Raw genomic sequence first — 20,560 nt, 5'->3', positions numbered from 1 at the left:
CAGGGCTTTGGAATCAGTCAGCTCACGCTGGAATGTCAACTCTAATACTAACTTGATGGGTAATTTTGGGCAAGGTGCTTCATCCCTCTGAACCTCAGTTTTTTCCTGTTTAAAATGGGAATAATAAATACATGTATTTATGAGTGACTGGAAAAAAGTGTACAATATATTACAATAATTATTTCTTCTCACTGTAAATCAGTACTTTATCTTTCACCCCCTCCCTTCTCTTCCCTTCCCCCACTCCTTTAGCCATATCCACATAGCTATTTCTGTGATCTTGGTTAATGTGAGTCAACCACTTACAGATGGATTCACTATTATTGTACCAAAAATATCAGGTTTTTCAGACTGTATGCCTACTGATCAGTCCCTGAATCATGGTGAATTCATCAAGGCTGCACTACCTTATGGGAGACTATCTGAGTGACTAGTTTTCCTGCCTGGTGCAATCCCTTTTTGCTTACTGAGCAGCTTCTGGAAAAAGCTGAAAAGCTTTGGAAAAATCCAAAGTCACTGCTTTCTGGCTTTGGAGTACATTACAAAATGCTTTGTGTGGGGGACTTACCATTGTAGTTCCATTTGGGGCTCAAAATAACATTAAAGCAAATTTGTATTCCTTGAGAAAACATTAGACAATGGGAGTTAACATGGATGCAATGAGGGCTGGTTGTATACATGAGAGCTGAGCTGGGATTGAGGGCTGACAATAAAATTGCCTTGCAATATGGTCTAATCAGTGACCCTTGTGAGGATTAGAAACCACATATAAAATGTCTAGTAGATGGCTTGGAAGAAAGTAAGCACTCAAGAAATGGTAGCTACTATACTATGAGGAGCCCAGCAGTCTGAGGCCATTACAAGATTTTGGATCACTACAGGGGGAAGGGGGGATGCCTATCGAAGACCAGTGAGTTTAAGATCATTCTGAACCATTAAGAGTAAGCAGAATGGCGATGTCTCCTCCCCTCCCATCATCAGCAAAGGCAAAAGTCCAATTTTCTAAGCATCTCTGGTAGCCCCTCAGAAGTTCAGGCATGCTGGTGGAGTCCCACTGTTAACTTCACTTTGGTCCCTTTATGGCTGCATGTAGTGCATACTGTGCTAAGTGTAGGTCTTTAGGACACAGTACCTGGTTTCTATCTTGTGGTCTCACTCAGGGAAAAGGATGACACTGCAGCCCTGTGGGAAGAGCCTGGGCAGGTTAACCCTCATTAGACTGCTAGAGAGCAGGCGGATGAAATCAAATGCTGGGAGAAGCTATGAAAGCTCCCAGGTTTCCATGCCTGATCTCTTGCAATAAAAAAAAACAAAAACAAACAAACAAACAAACAAAACAAACGACAAGAGGTATCAAGCAGAAGCTAGATCATCTCAAAAAGGTACTTACTTGTTTATTTCCTTTTTTATGTCCTTTGGATCCTCTACCAGTCTGCTCTTTTCCATGCCTTTAGAAAGTGGGGGGAAAAGTGATCATGAGGAACACATAAAGCCTGTACCTCCATTTTCACTTAGTTAACTACTCACCTCCTCTAGGAAGTTTGACCCTCTTAAGTTAGATGCCTCTCCTCTGTGTTACCACTGTAAACCTCTATCTCTGTCATTTCTATGTCATACCGAATTGTCCTGTGTCCCAAGTCCTCCTCTAGGGCAAAAACTTTTTCATCAAGGCAGGGCATTTTTATATGTTTGCTGAACTCAACTGAAAACTGGCTTTAAAAACGCAAAGTTAGTTAATGCCTCTTACCTTAATAGAAGGGTTGAATAGCTGGGCATTTTCCCAAGAGCACCTTGATTGACACTAGCTTATACCAACCTATTCAAATACATACCCCTTTCCCGGCCCACCGACAGAAACCACTTGCATGCCAAAGGAGCCATGACCCCTGGAGGATCTGCTGCCAGCCCACTGGCCCACAACCATCCCGGCAATCTCTAGTTTTCCTCCTTGGGGTGGGATTGGATGGAGACCTGGGAAGAGAGGAAGAATGGTAAGTGCACGGTAGGATAAGAGGTGGAACAAAAGATCTACAGCCCACCTACTCTGTGTATTTCCATTTCTCTATGATAAAAAGACTGTGATAACAACAAAGGGTCATGGTGGAAGCAAATTTTGGAAGAGGGTGTTGAAGATCCGTACATATCCACTTTAGCAAGTGGGGTGCGCCTGATTCATTTTCCAACTACAGAGCCTGCACACAGTAGGCATTCAATATTTGTGGAGAGAGAATGAGGTCTTAAGATCTAGCTATTGGAAAATTATAGGCCAAAACCACTTTTGATTCAAATACATGTCACTACACACTGGAGGATTAGCCAAACAATCAAACAAAACAATAATGAAACCAAAGTAACAGTAATTTATGATTAAAAAGTAAGAATAGCAACAGTTGAAAACCAGAACCAATTCAAGACAAGATAGCAGAGCTCCTTAAAACAGGAATCTTCAACTCTGTGTGTGAGCTCACAAGCACAGTACAGCTCTGTAATTTGCCACAAAAGGAAGCCTTCATAGAATACAGAATTCTAGTAAACCTTTAATTTTAGTTTGTGGAAAAAAACCCAAATATTAATAACTCTTCACTCACTTAGCAGGTTGTTAGCAAAGAGCCCTTCATTTATATAAAAGTGGGAGTCTAAGGAACTAGGTGACTAGCTAATCCTAAGAGGGCAAGAAAGACTTGCATTTGGGGATCCTACTGTGGCCTTTAAGGAGTCAGAAGGCTCCTCATGAACCACTAGTAACTGGAGACTAGGCATCAGTGAGAGCTGGGGCAATGGTGAGGACCTCCCAAGAACTTGGCCTTAATTAAGGCTGTCTTCTGAGACACAGTAAAGTCAACATGCAAAGAATGAGAGCAGGCATCTATAAAGACACCTTCAAAGGATGGAATGAATGGCTGGCTCCCTGGTTTGTGAGACTTAATCATTACTTGATTGAACAGAGCAGACACTCACACTGCTCCTCTAAGCACAGCCTTGAGCTAAACATCCATGCTGAATTTTGTGACCCTAAATTTAAGACAAATTTCAACTTCCAGCTTTATTATTTTTAAAGTGACGAGCAATACACAACAAACAGTTCAACCATAGCACTCTCAACCGATCACAGAAACTTGGTATTTCATGTTAAAATGTCCCCATTAAAATACCCTGTTTCGCCAGGGGACAAGTTGTTTGAATTATCAGGGTCAGTATCTGACCTACCTAAGTAAGAACGTCTGTTCTTCATTAAGCCACAGCTCAGATATCACCATAATGTATACATACGTGTGTGTATATACATGTGTGTGTGGATCCATGTGAGTGTGTATGTATTTGTTTTCTTCACTAAACTGCAATTCCCTGGAGGGTACAGACTATGACTTATTTCTCTCCATGCTTCTGGAAATGTGTTAGATCTACCCTCAGAGTGGAAATGGGTACATCAAGCTATGGCTGTTTGCTGACGCTGGTCATTTACTTACCTACCATTGCTCTTCCTGCAAGCTCCTGTGCACATCTGCCTATGGGGAGAGAGTGAGCTAACCAGCAACCATGAAGACCCAGTTCACATGAATTACACTTCTCAAAAGTAATAAATTGACAAAAAAAGTAATAAAGTGACTCTTGGTTTCTGCATCAGTTACTTCATGAGTGGTTTGGTGAGAGTCAAATCCTTAGGGATCAATCACCTCTATGGAGAGTGGTCTGGGAAGACAGTGGGCTCTCCTCCACAGGCTACACCCCTCCATCTCAGTAAGCTCCTCTTCAAACCACACCATAGCACAGAAGGTAAAGATATATGTGAAACTGCTGATTCTGTAACTGGCAATAATTACTGGATGGGTTACTATGAAATAGACTGAGTTTGACAAACACCTCATTCTTAGGTACTGACCTGCAAACCCCCGACTCCTTCCTTGAGGGGGAGGTGGCATTGGGACCATGGCTCGAGGGTAAAGCGAAACTGGGTAGAGAGAGGGCACCATGGGAGGCACAAAAGTAGGTGATGGAAGTAGAGCAGAAGGCAGTGGATAGTTCATGTTGACTCCTTCAAGGATGCTCTGTCTCATCTTCTCCACTTTGGTTGCCAGGTCAGCCTTCAAATGAGGGAGGGAATAATAATAACAGCTGCCATTTCTTGAACTTCTCCTATGTTTCAGGCACAGTATTGGGCAGTCTAGGTACAGTCTCACAATCTATTCCCACTAAAAGAATCGAGGCCTGGAGTTAAATGGCTCAAGGTGACATACTCAGGGAAGCCTGTCTGGCACCAAAGCCCCCACTCTGCATGACACAAAACTACCATCATACTAGTTCTGACTGAGGGCTTGTGAGGCACCTTGACTAGGTCAAGGAAGACAAATATAACAAGAAGTATTTACTAATTGTCTATTACACAGCCAGCAATAGGCTAGGTTATTTTTTTAAGGGGGAGGTAACAGAATAAGGTAAAAGAGAGAAAAAAACTTGACATATACAAACGCTTTTAACCTTCTCCCCCATACCCAGGATCAGAGACCATGACCTCTGTCCAGGATAAGTCCATGCCTCTAGTCCAGAGGTCAGGAAACTTGTTCTGAAAAGGGCCAGATAGGTTTTGTAGGCCGTACTTTTTCTGTCACAACTACGTGACTCTGCCACTGTAGTGTGAAAGCAGTCATGGACAATATGTAAATGAATGAATGTGGCTATGTTCCAAAAAGCTTTATTGGAATAAAAATTCAAATTAAAAAAATTTTTAATAGTTTGCTGACCCCCTGCTCTAGTCTCTCAGCTTATATCCCACAAATGGACAAAGAAGTAAGTAAGGGCTCCTTTCCCTTGACTTTTCTCATCTTTTCAAAGGTTTTACTGCAAAAAATATCCCCTGCTTTTACTCTGCCATCTACTTTACTACCCTCTTCTATTTCCAAAATAGTTCCTTTATAAAAAATATCATCACTTTCAAAAGTGACTTACAGTTTTTATAAATAAGGGAAATGAAATTCTAAGAATTGGGGGAAAGGCATATATCTGAGTATTCCATGGGGAAGAAATAACTTGGAGCAAAAAAAGGAACATGAAAACTTGAAGCTCATTTAAAAAAAAAAAACGCTTCCCAACATAATTTTGTAACATGTACATATCAGACTCTGGGCCTTTGGGATCATCCTTGACCAGGTTAGGTTATGGTCAGACACATTCTCCCACTTCTGCTACCTCCTTCCCCAATGTCTTGGCTCATTTTCCGCTTTCTGTCATTCATCCCCACAGAAGATCAGAGACAGTCTTAGCAGCTGCCCAACATGTGGTACCTGGCCATCGCAGAGCTCAACCAGGGATACTCGCTCCCGGCCTGCTTTAATTAGCTTGCTCTGGAACAGCTTGCCATCGAAGTAAATCCAGGGGCAGCAGTGTTCCCAAGGGACTGGCTGGCCACAGGCATCATTAGCAAACAGAGCTGTGTCGACCCCACTCATGAAGAGGGCAGCTAGCTGGATCCCTCGAGCATCCAGTTTCTCAATCTGAAACCACCACAGAGGAAAAACTACCATTAAGAAATTACTGTTAGTGCTTGCTTCGGCAGCACATATACTAAAATTGGAACGATACAGAGAAGATTAGCATGGCCCCTGCACAAGGATGACACCCAAATTCGTGAAGCATTCCATATTTTTATTTACAATAACCAGGACATGGAAACAACCTAAGTGTCCACCAACAGATGAATGGATAAAGAAGATGTGGCACATATATACAATGGAATATTACTCAGCCATAAAAAGGAACGAAATTGAGTTATTTGTAGTGAGGTGTATGGACCTAGAGTGTGTCATACAGAGTGAAGTCAGTCAGAAAGAGAAAGACAAATACCGTATGCTAACACATATATATGGAATCTAAGAAAAAAAAATGGTCATGAAGAACCTAGGGGCAAGACGGGAATAAAGACACAGACCTACTAGAGAATGGACTTGAGGATATGGGGAGGGGGAAGGGTAAGCTGTGACAAAGTGAGAGAGTGGCATGGACATATATACACTACCAAACGTAAAATAGATAGCTAGTGGGAAGCAGCCACATAGCACAGGGAGATCAGCTCGGTGCTTTGTGACCACCTAGAGGGGTGGGATAGGGAGGGTGGGAGGGAGGGAGACGCAAGAGGGAAGAGATATGGGAACATATGTATATGCATAACTGATTCACTTTGTTATAAAGCAGAAACTAACACACCATTGTAAGGCAATTATACTCCAATAAAGGTGTTAAAAAAAAAGAAATTACTGTTATTGGTTACATTTGCTTATTCCTGTTTTGCTGATTATTCCAGTTAAATTAGAACATGTTGCCTTTCAATACAGACATTTGAGTGCATAAGCAGCCTCCATCCATTTGTTTCCCTGAGATGGTTTGGATGATACTAATTACGAAAAAAAAAATCAGCTTTAAAACCTTAAAAAGACACCCACTTGAGAAACCATTTTTTCTGCCTGTCAAATTAGAAAAAAATTAAAACAAAACTAAAGACCAAAAGAACACCCAATGCTGATGAGGATATGGTGAAATAAATGGGCACACTCAAATAAAACTAATGAGTAATGTATATTACAATTAAGCAATATATATCAAGAACCTTAAAAATGTTCACATTTGTTGACTCAGAAATTCTACTTTTAGGAATCTATTCTAAGGAAGTAGAGATGTGAATAAAGCTCTATGCATAAAGATATTAATTACAGGACTTCCCTGGTGGCACAGTGGTTAAGAATCTGCCTGCCAATGCAGGGGACACGGGTTCAAACCCGAGTCCAGGAGGCTCCCACATGCCACAGAGCAACTAAGCCCATGCGCCACAACTACTGAGCCTGCGCTCTAGAGCCCGCGAGCCACAACTACTGAGCCCATGTGCCACAACTCCCGAAGCCTGCGTGCCTAGAGCCCAAGCTCCGCAACGAGAGAAGCCACTGCAATGAGGAACACGTGCACCGCAATGAGAAGCACGCGCACCGAAACGAAGAGTAGCCCCCGCTCGCCGCACCTAGAGAAAGCCCGTGCGCAGCAACGAAGACCCAATGCAGCCAAAAAAAATTTTTAAAAAAGATGTTAATAATTACATATAATAGGTGAAAACTGGAAACCAAATGGCCAACATTAGAATAATTAAATGATACATCCATATGATAAAATATTTAGCAGAAATTTTTAAGACATAGAAAATATGTGCTATATTAAGTTTAAAAATACAGTATATAATTACATAAATAATATTTCAACTATGTAGAAAATACCTGACAAAAGTCTGGAAAAAACCATCAAAATGTTCACAGTGGTTATCTCAAGTTGGCCTGTTAGATGGCTTTACCAGGAAAAGGGGAAGTACTTGCAGGCCCCCTCCTAGGTGTGGTGTGGAGTTGTCAGTACCTGCTCTAGCACCAAGCAGTATCACATTTACTATAAAAAGGAACCCACACTGTCTGTCTAAGACTGTTTTCATCTTTTCCTTAGTTGACCCTACTGAAATCAAGATTTTGTAAGACTTACTAGACTTTATCTTCTAGTTTATACTAGGGCCTGAAAGGACCATGGCTACTGAAGTCGGAAGAGGAATGTCCTGCATTAGTACCTAATATTTATTGAGTACTGTGTACTTAAAATGTGCTAGACACTGTTCTAAGTGTTTTGCATGGATTATTTTATTTAATATCTTCATAACCCTACAAGTAAGGAAACTGAAGCTACAGGGGTTAAGCAACCTGCCCAAGGACACATAGCTAGAAGGTAATGAAGCTAAGATTCAAAGTCAAGCCAGCCTGGCTTCAGAGCCTGCCCTCCAACCTACTATATTTTACTGCCTTCAGTTATATGGTGGATTTACTTTCTTCCTTATGCTTTTCTAGACTTTCCTCTAACACCCAATAAGTATTATTTCAAAAGGGAGGGTAGCACAGGGAATTATACCCATTATCTTATAATAACCTACAGTGGAATATAATCTGCAAAAGTACTGAATCACTGTGCTTACACTTGAAACTAACACAATATTGTAAATCAACTATACTTCAATAAAAAAGGGAGGGTGGACATTTACTCAGAGACAAACAGGGAACACCAGGATAAGTCCCCTGTAGCATCTTTTGTAAGAGTTGGAAACCTTACTGTGGCCTATGGGCCACAACTTATTTGCCTTACACAATATCCATTTTTTTCTACCCATTCTCACCTATCACTACGTGAACAGTGTTGGCTTTATTAATAGACATAAATATTTGGCTAAAGTAAATCAAACATTTACCTGCAGAACTTACTCTTCTCCCCAGCTCCAGGAAAAAAAGACCTAAAATAAAGCTATGAGCTCATAAAAGAAAGAATTTAAATGAGGATCGATCAAATCACCTTGAGTTCTTGAAGCTGATCTGGTTCATAAAGCTGAGTAGATACTGCCTGTGCAAGGAAGGTGTCTAGCTCATGGCGATGCAGGATTCGGCCACCAGGCCACTGAACCATATATCTAGAAGATAAAACCATCATTAGGTGACAAAAGCTCATTTATTCATTTCACAAACACTTATTAAGCTAGGGTCTGGCCATGGGCCAGACTCTAGCTAGGTTCTGATAATTCCAATGAAATAACGTAAAAGAATCTCTGCCTTTGGTTACTTACCATCTAGGTAGTAGAGGAGACAGGCACGTATGTCAACAAAGACAGGACAGTGTGTTAAGTACCAAGATAGAAGAATGCACAGGGTGCTACAGGAGCACAGAAGAGGGCTACTACTGGAAGAGTAAGGAAGGCATCCTGAAGAAAAAGTCAATAGGAGCTGTTACAAAGGGCTATAGAAATCAGTGAGACAAATGGTGGAGAAAGGATGCTCTAGACTGAGAGAACAGCATGTGTAAAGGCATGGAGGTGTGGAGTTCAGTATGATATACCAGGGCCCATAGTGCTGGAGCTAAGCAGGTTTGCAGTGACAGGAGGTGAGATTAGAAAGTAGGCCAAACTATGGAAAACAGTATGGAGATTCCTCAAAAAATTAAAACTAGAACGACTACATCATCCAGCAATTCTACCTCCTGTAATGCTATATCCGAAGGAAACAAAAACATGCACTTGAAAAGATACCTGCACCCCCATGTTCACTGCGGTATTATATAGCCAAGACATGGAAACAACCTAGGCATCCATCAATGAACAAATGGCTAAAGAAGTTGTGGTGTTTATATACACCATGGAATATTATTCAGCCATACAAAAATGAGGAAATCCTACCACTTACAACAACATGGATAGACCCTGAAGGCATTATGCTAAGTGACATAAGTCAGAGACAGAAAAATATTGTACCATCTCACTTATATGTGGAATACAATAATAAATTTAAAAAACCCCACCAAACTCATTGAAAAGGAGATGATATTTGTGGCTATCAGAGACAGGGGATGGGGGAGGTGGGGGAGGAGGAATTAGAAGAAGGTGGTCAAAAGGTACAAACTTCCAGTTAAAAGATAAGTAAGTACTAGGGATGTAAAGTACAACATGGTGACTATAGCTAACACTGATGCACGGTATATAGGAAAGTTATTAAGAGAGTAGAACCTAAGAGTTCTCATCATAAGGAGAAATTTTTTCTCTTTCATTTTTATTGTATCTATATGAGATGATGGATGTTAACTAAAGCTATTGTGGTAATCATTTCACAATGTATGTAAATCAAACCATCATGCTGTAGACCTTAAAATTATACAGTGATGTATGTCAATTATTTTTCAATAAAACTGGAAAAAAAAGAAAGTAGGCCAGATCGTGAAGGGTCTCAGAAACAATATTAAGAAATTTGGACCTTCACCCTGAAAATATACGAAGACAGTTAAGGATTGTCAGCAGGAGATTGGTTTGATATTGACTGGCTCAGAGGGTAAGGGACAAGAGGTATGGATACCAGTTAGGAGGCAACTGAAGCAACCTGTGGCCAAAGAGGTCTGAACAAAGGCACTGGCTGAGGGCACAGAGAAGGCCAGGGGACAAAGACAAGAGTTATTAAGATGATATATTTATCATATTACTATTACTAGTATTTACATTATTATATATACTATATAAAGCATTAAATATTACATTATAATATATGCAGGAAAGTATAAGTTACTCATAGGAATAACACTTACTACATGCCTCTTGTATTCTAGATACCTTGCCAGGAACTTTATATACATAGAATGTGGTAGAATAGAATAGAGACTTGGAATCTGACATACTTGGCTCCAACATAGGTTCCACTACTTTTATATGTGACTCTGGGCAAATGCCTAAAGCTCTAAGGACTTGAGTTCACTCATCTCTAAAATGGGGATAATACTATCTAAATCTCAAAGGTTGTAATAAGTAAAGGAGAAAATGAATGTAAAAGCACTTAGCATATGGCATAGCAGAACTCTTGGTTACTATTTGTAACTAATTCAATCATGGTATAATCCTTCTTTTACTATTTGGTGAAGCCTCCCATATCTTATATTAAATTCTCACACATACAAGAATCTGTTTCTACCCTATTTATTCTGTGTTTTATTTCTCATGCCAGTACCATACTGACTTAAATTTTAAATATGCTTTAATATTTAGTGGTCTCTACTTTTACTCCATGTCTTTCCTCCATGTCTTTGAATTTTAAGCAACATTTATGATTTTATTCTGATTACAAAAGTTCAAGTTCATTCTCATTCAGAAAACATTTAAAAAGCCAAAAAATGTATGAAGAAAATGAAAAGCAAAAACGGAAATAATTTGTAATCTTACCATTTAGATATAACCACTGTTAAGTTCACGATTTTGGCTTCTTTCTTCCTAGCATCTCAAATCTCAATTTTTTCTCTCTCTTTCACACTATATATAGAATATTATATCTTGCTTTTTCCACTCAACATAATACTATAAGAACCTTTCATTCATTAAATACTTTTCAAAAATATGATTTTAAATGACTGTATGTTCCTTGTATGTTTATCAATTTACTTAAATATCCTATAATATTGGACACTTATACTGTTCATTGTTTTTCTTTTATTATAAAAAATACTACAAAGATATTCACATATATAAATCTCGCTGTATCTCTGATTATTCATTCCCTTAAGATAGATTTCTAGAAGTGGAATTATTATGTCAAAGGTTATGTCCATTTTAAAGGTCCTCAATACATATTGCAGAAGTGTTTTCCAGGGCTTCCCTAGTGGCACAGTGGTTAAGAATCCGCCTGCCAATGCAGGGGACACGGGTTCGAGCCCTGGCCCAGGAAGATCCCACATGCCACGGAACACCTAAGCCCGGGCGCCACAACTACTGAGCCTGCACTCTAGAGCCCGCGTGCCACAACTACTGAAGCCTGCGCGCCTAGAGCCCGTGCTCTGCAACAAGAGAAGCCACTGCAATGAGAAGCCCGCGCACCACAACGAAGAGTAGCCCCTGCTCGCCGGAACTAGAGAAAGTCCACGCACAGCAATGAAGACCCAACACAGCCAAAAATAAAAACAAATTAATTAATTAAAAAAATTGTTTTCCAGACCCATTTGTCCTAACTCCCAGTAGTATGTCAGCATGAATTATCATTAATCTTTGATGTTTTTATGGGCAAAAAAAGTCTCTTGCTATTTAAATTTCTGTCTCTTTGATTGCTAATCATGAGGTTGCATATTTTTCCCAAACACGTATTTACTTCTATGGCTGGTCTATGTCTATCATAGACATGTCAGTGAATTTGCTTGTTCTGTCTATTGCTCTGTCTCAGATAATCTAAAGCCTTAATCTTTATAATAGTGACAGCTATTTGGACACACAGTGGACAGCTGATCCAAGTCAAATCAATCCATGGCTTGCCAGAGTCTTGAGAATTTGAGCTAAGAGATTCAGAGGATGATGAAACAGACAAGCAGAAAGAAGAGCTACACAGGTCCGTGAGAGAGTGGGCAGTCTCTGTTCCTGCCTTTCCAGTACTATTCCCTGTGTACACCACTTTTCTGGTCCTTAGATGACTATGAGACTACCTGTTATATCTTTACAACAAGATAGCTAGAGTGGCTTTTCTTTCTTGTAAACAAATGAATCCGAAGAGAGTGTCATTTACCCACTTTTGTTTGGGGATGCTAGTATTTAAAAAGCTTTTATATATTGAGAATACTGACACACTGTCTGTTATAACTGTAGCAAATATTTTCCCAGTTTGTCATTTGTCTTTAATTTTATGTATTTTGGCATATAGATATAGTCATAGTTATTGATCTTTTTATGTCTTTCCTTTTTTGTGGGGAGGGTCTCAAGTCTTTATTTTGTTCTTTAACACTACTTCATTTTTTCAAAATAAATCTTTTATTTTGCAGTAATTTTACATATACAGAAACTTACCAAAAATGCTTTATTGAGGCATAGTTTACACACCATACAATTCATCCGTTGTAAGTGTAGAATTTAATGATTTTTAGTAAACTTACAGAGTTGGGCAACTATCACCACAGTTGAGTTTTAGAACATTTGCATTGCCCCCAAAAGATTCCTCAGGCCCATGCGCAGTCACTCCCCATTCCCACCCCTGGGCAATCACTTTCTATCAACTTTACTATCTCTAACAACTTTCTATCTCTATAGATTTGCCTTTCTGGACATTTCATATAAATGGAATAATATAATATGTGGCCTTTTGTGTCTGGCTTCTTTCCTTAGCATAGTTTTTATTTTAATTAAACTTTTAATTTTGATATTATTGTAGATTCACATGCAGTTGTAAGGAATGAAAATGAGGGATCCCTTGAACACTTTACCCAGTTCTCCTAATGGTAATATCTTACAAAACTATAGTACAATATCACAACCAGGTATTGATACTGACCCAATCAAGATACAGAACAGTTCTACTCAAAAAGACTGTTCATTCATTTATTCATTCCATAAACAATATGCATGAGCTGAGACTCTACTGTGTGTTAGGCATGAGTTCAAATCCTGGCTCTGCCATTTAGTAACGGTTTGAACTCAGGAAAGTCACTTCACCTCTCTGAAACTTGCCTTCTTATCTGTTCAATAGGGAGAATAACAACACCTTCCTCACAGAGTGGTTATTGGTGGAATTACATTTAAATTGGTGAGCACTTAATGAGAGCTATATTGAGTAGGGAACTCTCAATGAAGTGCTTCTTATTCCTCTCCCCTGTGGGAACCCTAGGGTCTCAACCTTGGAAATCCTTTTATGTTAGCTTCAACTTAATCACTGTGTACTTGTTGTTTCCTGAAAATTGTTTGTAGCTTGGGCCAAGACCTTAGATTATGGTGTTTGTATAGGACTCAAATGTTCTAGCCAACTCCCTTGACATCCAACCATGTTTTGGGTTTGCCAACTCCCTTTTGCAAATGAATAAACAAGCAAACAAACAAAAACTAGAAAGCAACTTTTTTGGAAAGGAGCATAAAATAAAATTTAAGGAAAAGAGTGAAGTTGGAACATGGTCTAAGGTAATTCTGCCATATCCACTTGAACCCAGGTCAAAATGCTTGATCATTAGCTCACTTGCTCACCCTCTCCCACAGCTCTGGCATCTTTTCCAGCTCTGGGATGATTCCCAACAGAACAAGGAGCCCTACCATTTGAAGAACATGCCCACCCCTTCTTGCTTGTCTTTTCCGTTCATTTTCTGGAAAGATTCGCTTAACATTCTTCCCTTTAATACAGATCCCATCCTTCACTAATTGGTGTGAGAAAGCTGAGGCATTCCATTTTCAAGGCCAGGCCCATGTAAGTGGTTGCTTCTGGCTTTTGCAAGTCCTCCAGCTGGTTTGGAGCAACAGGGAGGCTGGCTGTGTCCCCTAGGAAAGCACTGTCAAACTGTGGGCCTGGGGAAGTAACTTGAGAACAGGCAAGTGGGTAAGTACCTCAGGAGGTAATAAAGCACAGAGCCAGCCAAGGAGCAGAAACCCGGGCCTGAGAAGCTGTCCAGGAGTGTGCTTTATGAGCCTCTGAACAGCAGAGCTCTCTGGAGCACAGGAAACCGTGCATCAAAAGTGCAGCAGGCTTTCTAGTGGCCAAATCCAATCAGGCTCTAATTAGGCTAAGTTTTAGGAGGCAAAAGCCTTGGGCAGCAAATATCTCTACACAAGAAAGTGGTGAGAAGTAAGGCTTTGTCACTAAGACTCAACATCTAACCCTGAAGTCTGGTTCAAGGATTAGATTCTTTTTTTAACTTTTATTTTTATTGAAGTATAGTTGATTTACAATGTTGTGTTAGTTTCAGGTGTACAGCAAGGCGATTCAGATATATATATATATCTGTATATACACTTCTTTTTCAGATTCTTTTCCATTATAGGTTATTACAAGATACTAAATATAGTTCTCTGTACTATACAGTAGGTCTTTGTTGTTTATCTATTTTATATATAGTAGTGTGTATCTCTTAATCCCGTACTCCCTCCCTACCTTTCCCCTTTGGTAACCATAAGTTTGTTTTCTGTCTTGAGTCTGTTTCTGTTTTATAAATAAGTTCCTTTGTATCATTTTTTTTAGATTCCACATATAAGCGATATCATATGACATTTGTCTTTCTCATAAAAAAGAATGAAATAATGCCATTTGCAGCAACATGGATGGACCTAGAGATTACCATACTAAGTGTAATAAGTCAGACACAGAAAGACAAGGATTAGATTCCACAGGCCTTATATACCCTCTCTCCACAGCACAACCAGCAGGTTCAGGGAACTGATAAGGTTGATGAAAACAGCACGTGAAAAAAACTAAAAGATTGCCTTATATTTAAAGAATATTTTGTTGTTTTTAAAATGTATATAAACTCTTTATGAATACAGTTTTAGTTTAAGGTATGTTAAGACAGCAACATAGGATAGAGAATTGTAACTTTTATGATAGGATATGTGAGGCTCTTCAGCCAAATAATCTTTTCTGAAAAAGCTGATACACATGCCCCAACCAGTGATTAGAGGTCCAATCTTCTGCAACCCCCAGACGATATGCTATAGCAGATCATGAAGCGACTTAGGATATTGTTCTGTCAATGAGAGTCAGTGTTCCATGACATTTCTTGAGGCCCCATTATGCATGGAGATGCTTAGGTTTCAGACTGTAGATGTGGACTGGAACCTCTAGGGAGCATATGTGGTGGGTTAACCACAACATATGGAGACGAAGGAGGAAAGAATTCGTCACCCCATTGTTTACTCACTGTTTTCTACAGACTCTACTGCTTAGTTTGCTCCTCAAGTATAAAGTAAGAAGGCTGTTTGGGGGAATTGTTATATATGTATCTATGCCAGATGGTTCTTTTCTTACCTTCTTATTGCTTTATAAGCTCCCAACACTACTCCTATCCCTTCCCTGTGTAGCCTGGATAGGTTAATAACTCCTATGTACTCCCAGAGCTCTCTACACTCACCTCTACTGTTCCGTGCACTTACCACATTGTACTGAAGTTGTCTGTTCATGAGTGTCTCCTCTGCTCTACTGGGAACTCCCCGAAGACAGAGACTAGGTCTTTCTCATATCTGTTTCCCCAGCACCTATGGGTGCTTAGTAGATGTTTGTTGGACAGTCTGGGGGAACTTGAGGGTATTAACCGAGTTTTATTTTAACCTTGTAATCTAACAGTACCTTATACACAGTAGGTGTTCCATGTATATCTTCTCTGATAAAATTAATTTTTAAAGGGCTTAAAGATATATGGTACTAAATGTAAAATAGATAGCTAGTGGGAAGCAGCCGCAGGGTGGGATAGGGAGGGTGAGAGGGAGACGCAAGAGGGAGGAGATATGGGGATATATGTATATGTATAGCTGATTTACTTTGTTATAAAGCAGAAACTAACACACCATTGTAAAGCAATTATACTCCAATAAAGATGTTAAAAAAATATATATATATATGGTGCTGTCATACAGAGTGAAGTAAGTCAGAAAGAGAAAAACAAATACCGTATGCTAACACATATATATGGAATCCAAAAAAAAATGGTTCTGAAGAACCTAGGGGCAGGACAGGTATAAGACGCAGATGTAGAGAATGGACCTGAGGACACGGGGAGGGGGAAGGGCAAGCTGGGACGAAGTGAGAGAGTGGCATGGGCATATATACACTACCAAATGTAAAATAGATAGCTAGTGGGAAGTAGCCACATAGCACAGGGAGATCAGCTCAGTGCTTTGTGTCCACCTAGAGGGGTGGGATAGGGAGGGTGGGAGGGAGACGCAAGAGGGAGGAGATATGGGGATATATGTTTATGTATAGCTGATTCACTTTGTTATACAGCAGAAACTTAACACACCATTGTAAAGCAATTGTACTCCAATAAAGATGTTAAAAAAAGAAGATATAGAACAGTTCTACCACCACAAGGATCCCTCATATTACCTTTTATAACCACACCTCTCTTCTTCCCCCACTGATGTATTTAACCCCTGGCAATCACTAATCTGTTCTTCATTTCCCTAATTTTGTCATTTCAGCAATGTTATATAAATGGAATCACACAGCAGGTAATCTTTGGGGATTGGCTTTTTTACCTAAGACAATTCCTTTAAGATTCTTCTAAGTTGTGTGTTATTAAAAGTTTGTTGCTTTTTGGGAATTCCCTGGTGGTCCAGTGGTTAGGACTCCACGCTTTCACTGCCGAGGGCCCGGGTTCAATACCTGGTCTGGGAACTAAGACCCTGCAAGCCGCTTGGTGTAGACAAAAAAAAAAAAGTTTGTTGCTTTTCATTGCTGAGTAGAATTCCATCATATGTGTGTACAATAGTTGAATAATTCATCCACTGAGAGAAATCTGAGTTGTTTCCAACTTTGGGGTATTACGAATAAAGGTCCTGGGACTTCCCTAGTGGTGCAGTGGTTAAGAATCTGCCTGCCAATGCGGGGGACACGGGTTCGAACCCTGGTCCGGGAAGATCCCACATGCCGCTGAGCAACTAAGCCCATGTGCCACAACTACTGAGCCTGCGCTCTAGAGCCCTCGAGCCACAACCACTGAGCCTGCGTGCCACAACTACTGAAGCCCACGCACCTAGAGCCCGTGCTCCGCAACAAGAGAAGCCACCGCAATGAGAAGCCGTTGCACCACAACGAAGAGTAGCCTCCGCTCTCTGCAACTAGAGAAAGCCCACGAGCAGCAATGAAGACCCAATGCAGCCATAAATAAATGAATGAATGAATAAAAGAATGAATGAATGAATAAATAAAAGAATAAATAAATAAATGAAAGAATAAAGGTGCTATAAACATTAGTGACCTTAGTGTACAGGTTTCTGTGGGGACGTAAATGTTCACTTCTCTGGGGTAAATGCCCAACAGTGCAATTGCTGAGTTGTACAGTGGTTTTTAAAGAAACTGCCAAATTGTTTTTCAAAGTGACTGTACCATTCTACATTTCCAACACCAATGTATGAATGATCCAGTTTGTGTTTTCCCCATCATGTAGTATTATCATTATTTCTTACATGAGCCATTCTGAGAGGTGTGTAATGATATCTCATTGTGGTTTTAACTTGCATTTCCCTAATGGCTAATAATATTGAACATCTTTTCATGTGTTTTTTGGTCATCGTATACCCTCTTCAGTGAAATGTCATGTATTTTGCCATTTTCTAATTAAATTATTTGTTTGTCTGGTTTTTTCTTGATGAGTTTTGAGAGCTCTTTATATATTCTAGACACTAGGCTTTTCTCAAATATGTGGTTTGCAAATATTTTCTCCCACTTCGTAGCTTGTCTTTTCATCCTCCTTACATGGGCATTCAACCGGCAAACGTTTTTAATTCTGATGAGGTCCAATTTATAAATTTTTCCTTTTATGGATCATGCTTTTGGCAACAAGTCTAAGAACAATTTGCCTAGCTCTAGAACCTGAAAATATTTCCATTTTTCTAAAATTTGTATAGTTTTATATTTACATTTAAGTCTATGATCCATTTTGAGTTGATTTTGGGGGGAGATATGCTAGTATTTTTATTTTATTTACATTTAAACTTCACCAAACACTGAGCTCAAGTATATGGTGGCCCTTTGTTCAGAGTTTTTAAATGGACAGACAGCTTTAAGGGTGCAATGTATTTAATACTGCACAATATATTCAACAGTTAGAGAATCTAGGGGATGGTATAACTACATACTTTTATACATTTAGTAGCACAAGTAGAGGGACAAGCCCTGCAACTGGAGGAGAAACCCATTCAGGACTGAACAGAGAGGTCCTTGGTTGCTGAGAGAATCTCCCCTTGACTTCAGCCTCGAGACAAACCAAGGAGTCTGTCAGGACACAAAAACCACTGAATTCAGAACAAACAGGAGCAACAGAATAGGTACTGAGGAATTGGCTCTTGCCAATTAAGATTGTGGAGGCCAGTCTGAAGCGAGTAGGGCTGGCTGGAGGCAGGAAATGTGGCAACTCAAGTCCAGGATCTGTAGATTAGAACAGCAGTCTAGAGACAGAATGGTTAGTGCTTTCTTCAAAAATTCCCAGTTTTTTAAGCAAGTTCCTAGGATGCCTTCCTTAAACAAGGTTGAGTTAATTTTTGTATAATGTTTGAGGTTTAGGTCGAAGTGTTGTTTGTTGGCCTATGGATGTCCAATTGTTCCAACACCATTTGTTGAAAAGGCTATCCTTTCTCCACTGAACTGTTTTTGCACTTTTGTAAAAAATCAGTTGAGCATATTTGTGTTGTTCTATTTCTAGGTTCTTAATTTTGTTCCATTGACCTATGTGTTTATCAGTTAGCAAATACCTCCATTGTCTTGACTACTTTAGCTACAATATTAAGCCTCAATATTGGGTAGAGTGATTCCTATACTTCTTTCTTCTTTTGCAAGATTGTTTTAGCTATTGTAAGGGCCTATGCCTTTCTATATAAATTTTAGAATAAGTTTGTCTACATCCATTAAATCCTTGCATTAAGCCCACAGGTTTTGTAATAAACCTACAGATCAATTTGAGAACTGAGTTTTTCAGTGGTAAGTGTATGAACTTTCTTTGATTTCTTTCATCGTCACGAAGCATAATGATTTTGAGGTTGATTCATGCTCTGACATGCACCAGTAGTTTGATTTTACTGCTGAGTAATATTTTATTGATGGACATATCACACGTTTATCCATCTACCAGTTAATAGATATTTGAGTTATTTCTACTTTTTGACTATTATGAATACTGTTTCTTTGAACATTCATGTGCAAGTCTTAGTGTGGACCTATCTTTTCAATGCTCTTGGGTAGATACCTAGGAGTGAAATAAATGAGTCATATGATAATTTATGTTTAACCTTCTAAGAAAATGCCAAACTAATCTCCACTTTAAATTCCCACCAGCAATGTATGAGGGAATCCCAATTCTCTGCAGCCAGGCCTACATTTGTCATTGTCTGTCTTTTTTATTATAATTATTCCAGCTGAGTGAAGTGGTGTTTCATTGTGGTTTAAATTTGCATTTTCCCAATGATTACTGAAGTTGAGAATTTTTTCATGTGCTTATATTCCAAACTTATGTCTTCTCTGGTGAAATGTCTATTCACATCTTTTACTCATTTTAATTATTATTTCTTTTATTTATTTGTTTATTTATTTATTTATGGCTGTGTTGGGTCTTTGTTGCTGCGTGGGCTTTCTTTAGCTGCGGCGAGTGGGGGCTACTCTTCATTGCAGTGCACGGGCTTCTCATTGCGGTGGCTTCTCTTGTTGTAGAGCACGGGCTCTGGGCGCATGGGCTTCAGTAGCTGTGGCACGCAGGCTCAGTAGTTGTGGCTTGTGGGCTCTAGAGTGCAGGCTCAGTAATTGTGGCGCGCGGGCTTAGTTGATCAGCAGCATGTGGGATCTTCCCGGACCGTGGATTGAACCCGTGTCCCCTGCATTGGCAGGCGGATTCTTAACCACTGCGCCACCAGGGAAGTCCCTTTTAGTCATTTTTAGATTGAGTTGTTTATTTTCTTATACATTTTAAGGGTTCTTTATATATTGATATGAGTCCTTTATCAGATATATGATTTGTAAATATTTTCTCCAGTCTGTGGTTTGTCTTTTCAGTTTTTTAATGGTGGCTTTTGAAGCGTAAAAGTTTCGTATTTGGATGAAATCTATTTTTTTTAGGTGACTTTTGCTTTGGCGGTTGTATCTAAGAAATCTTCACCTAACCCAAAATCATGAAAATTTTCTCCTGTAAGTTTGATAGTTTTAACTATCCCATTTTGGTCTATGATCCATTTTGAGTAATTTTTGTGTATAGTGTGAGGGATCTAAATTCATCATTTTTATCAGATCAGGTCAAGTTGGTTGCATGAGTCTTCCGTATTTTTGCTGACTTTCTGTCTAGTTGTTCCAGCCATTATTGAGAGTAGGGTATTGAAGCTTTCAGCTATCATTGTTGAAGTGTCTATTTCATTCTTAAATTCTACCAGGTTTTGCTTCATGTATTTAGGGACACTGTTGTTAGGAATACATGTTTATATTGATAATTATTATATCTTCCTGATGAATGGACCCTTTTATCACTACAAAATCTTATTTGTCTACAGTAACATTACTTGTCTTAAAGTCTATTTTGTCTGATATTAGTATAGCTATTA

General features: G+C 39.4%; 1 protein-coding gene and 1 non-coding gene across 3 annotated transcripts in view; one reads left to right on the top strand and one right to left on the bottom strand.

Annotated features, from left to right (window-relative positions):
* FAM120C (family with sequence similarity 120 member C) overlaps window positions 1-20,560 on the bottom strand; it is a 138,919-nt gene that overhangs the window by 6,722 nt on the left and 111,637 nt on the right. For both annotated transcript variants that reach the window (XM_060002200.1, XM_060002201.1), the window contains exons 11-15: window positions 8,359-8,473; window positions 5,280-5,489; window positions 3,881-4,082; window positions 1,833-1,971; window positions 1,391-1,448 (exon numbers count right to left, since the gene is read on the bottom strand). In XM_060002200.1, the coding sequence (XP_059858183.1) occupies window positions 1,391-1,448; window positions 1,833-1,971; window positions 3,881-4,082; window positions 5,280-5,489; window positions 8,359-8,473 (724 nt within the window). The remainder of the gene's footprint in view (window positions 1-1,390; window positions 1,449-1,832; window positions 1,972-3,880; window positions 4,083-5,279; window positions 5,490-8,358; window positions 8,474-20,560) is intronic.
* LOC132419101 (U6 spliceosomal RNA) lies at window positions 5,536-5,642 on the top strand. Its single transcript, XR_009518111.1, has one exon. It is a non-coding gene; the product is annotated as a U6 spliceosomal RNA (small nuclear RNA).

This window comes from Delphinus delphis, chromosome X (assembly GCF_949987515.2).
Source record: "Delphinus delphis chromosome X, mDelDel1.2, whole genome shotgun sequence".
NCBI classification, from domain to species: Eukaryota; Metazoa; Chordata; class Mammalia; order Artiodactyla; family Delphinidae; genus Delphinus; species Delphinus delphis.
This window is presented reverse-complemented; position numbering and strand designations above follow the sequence as displayed.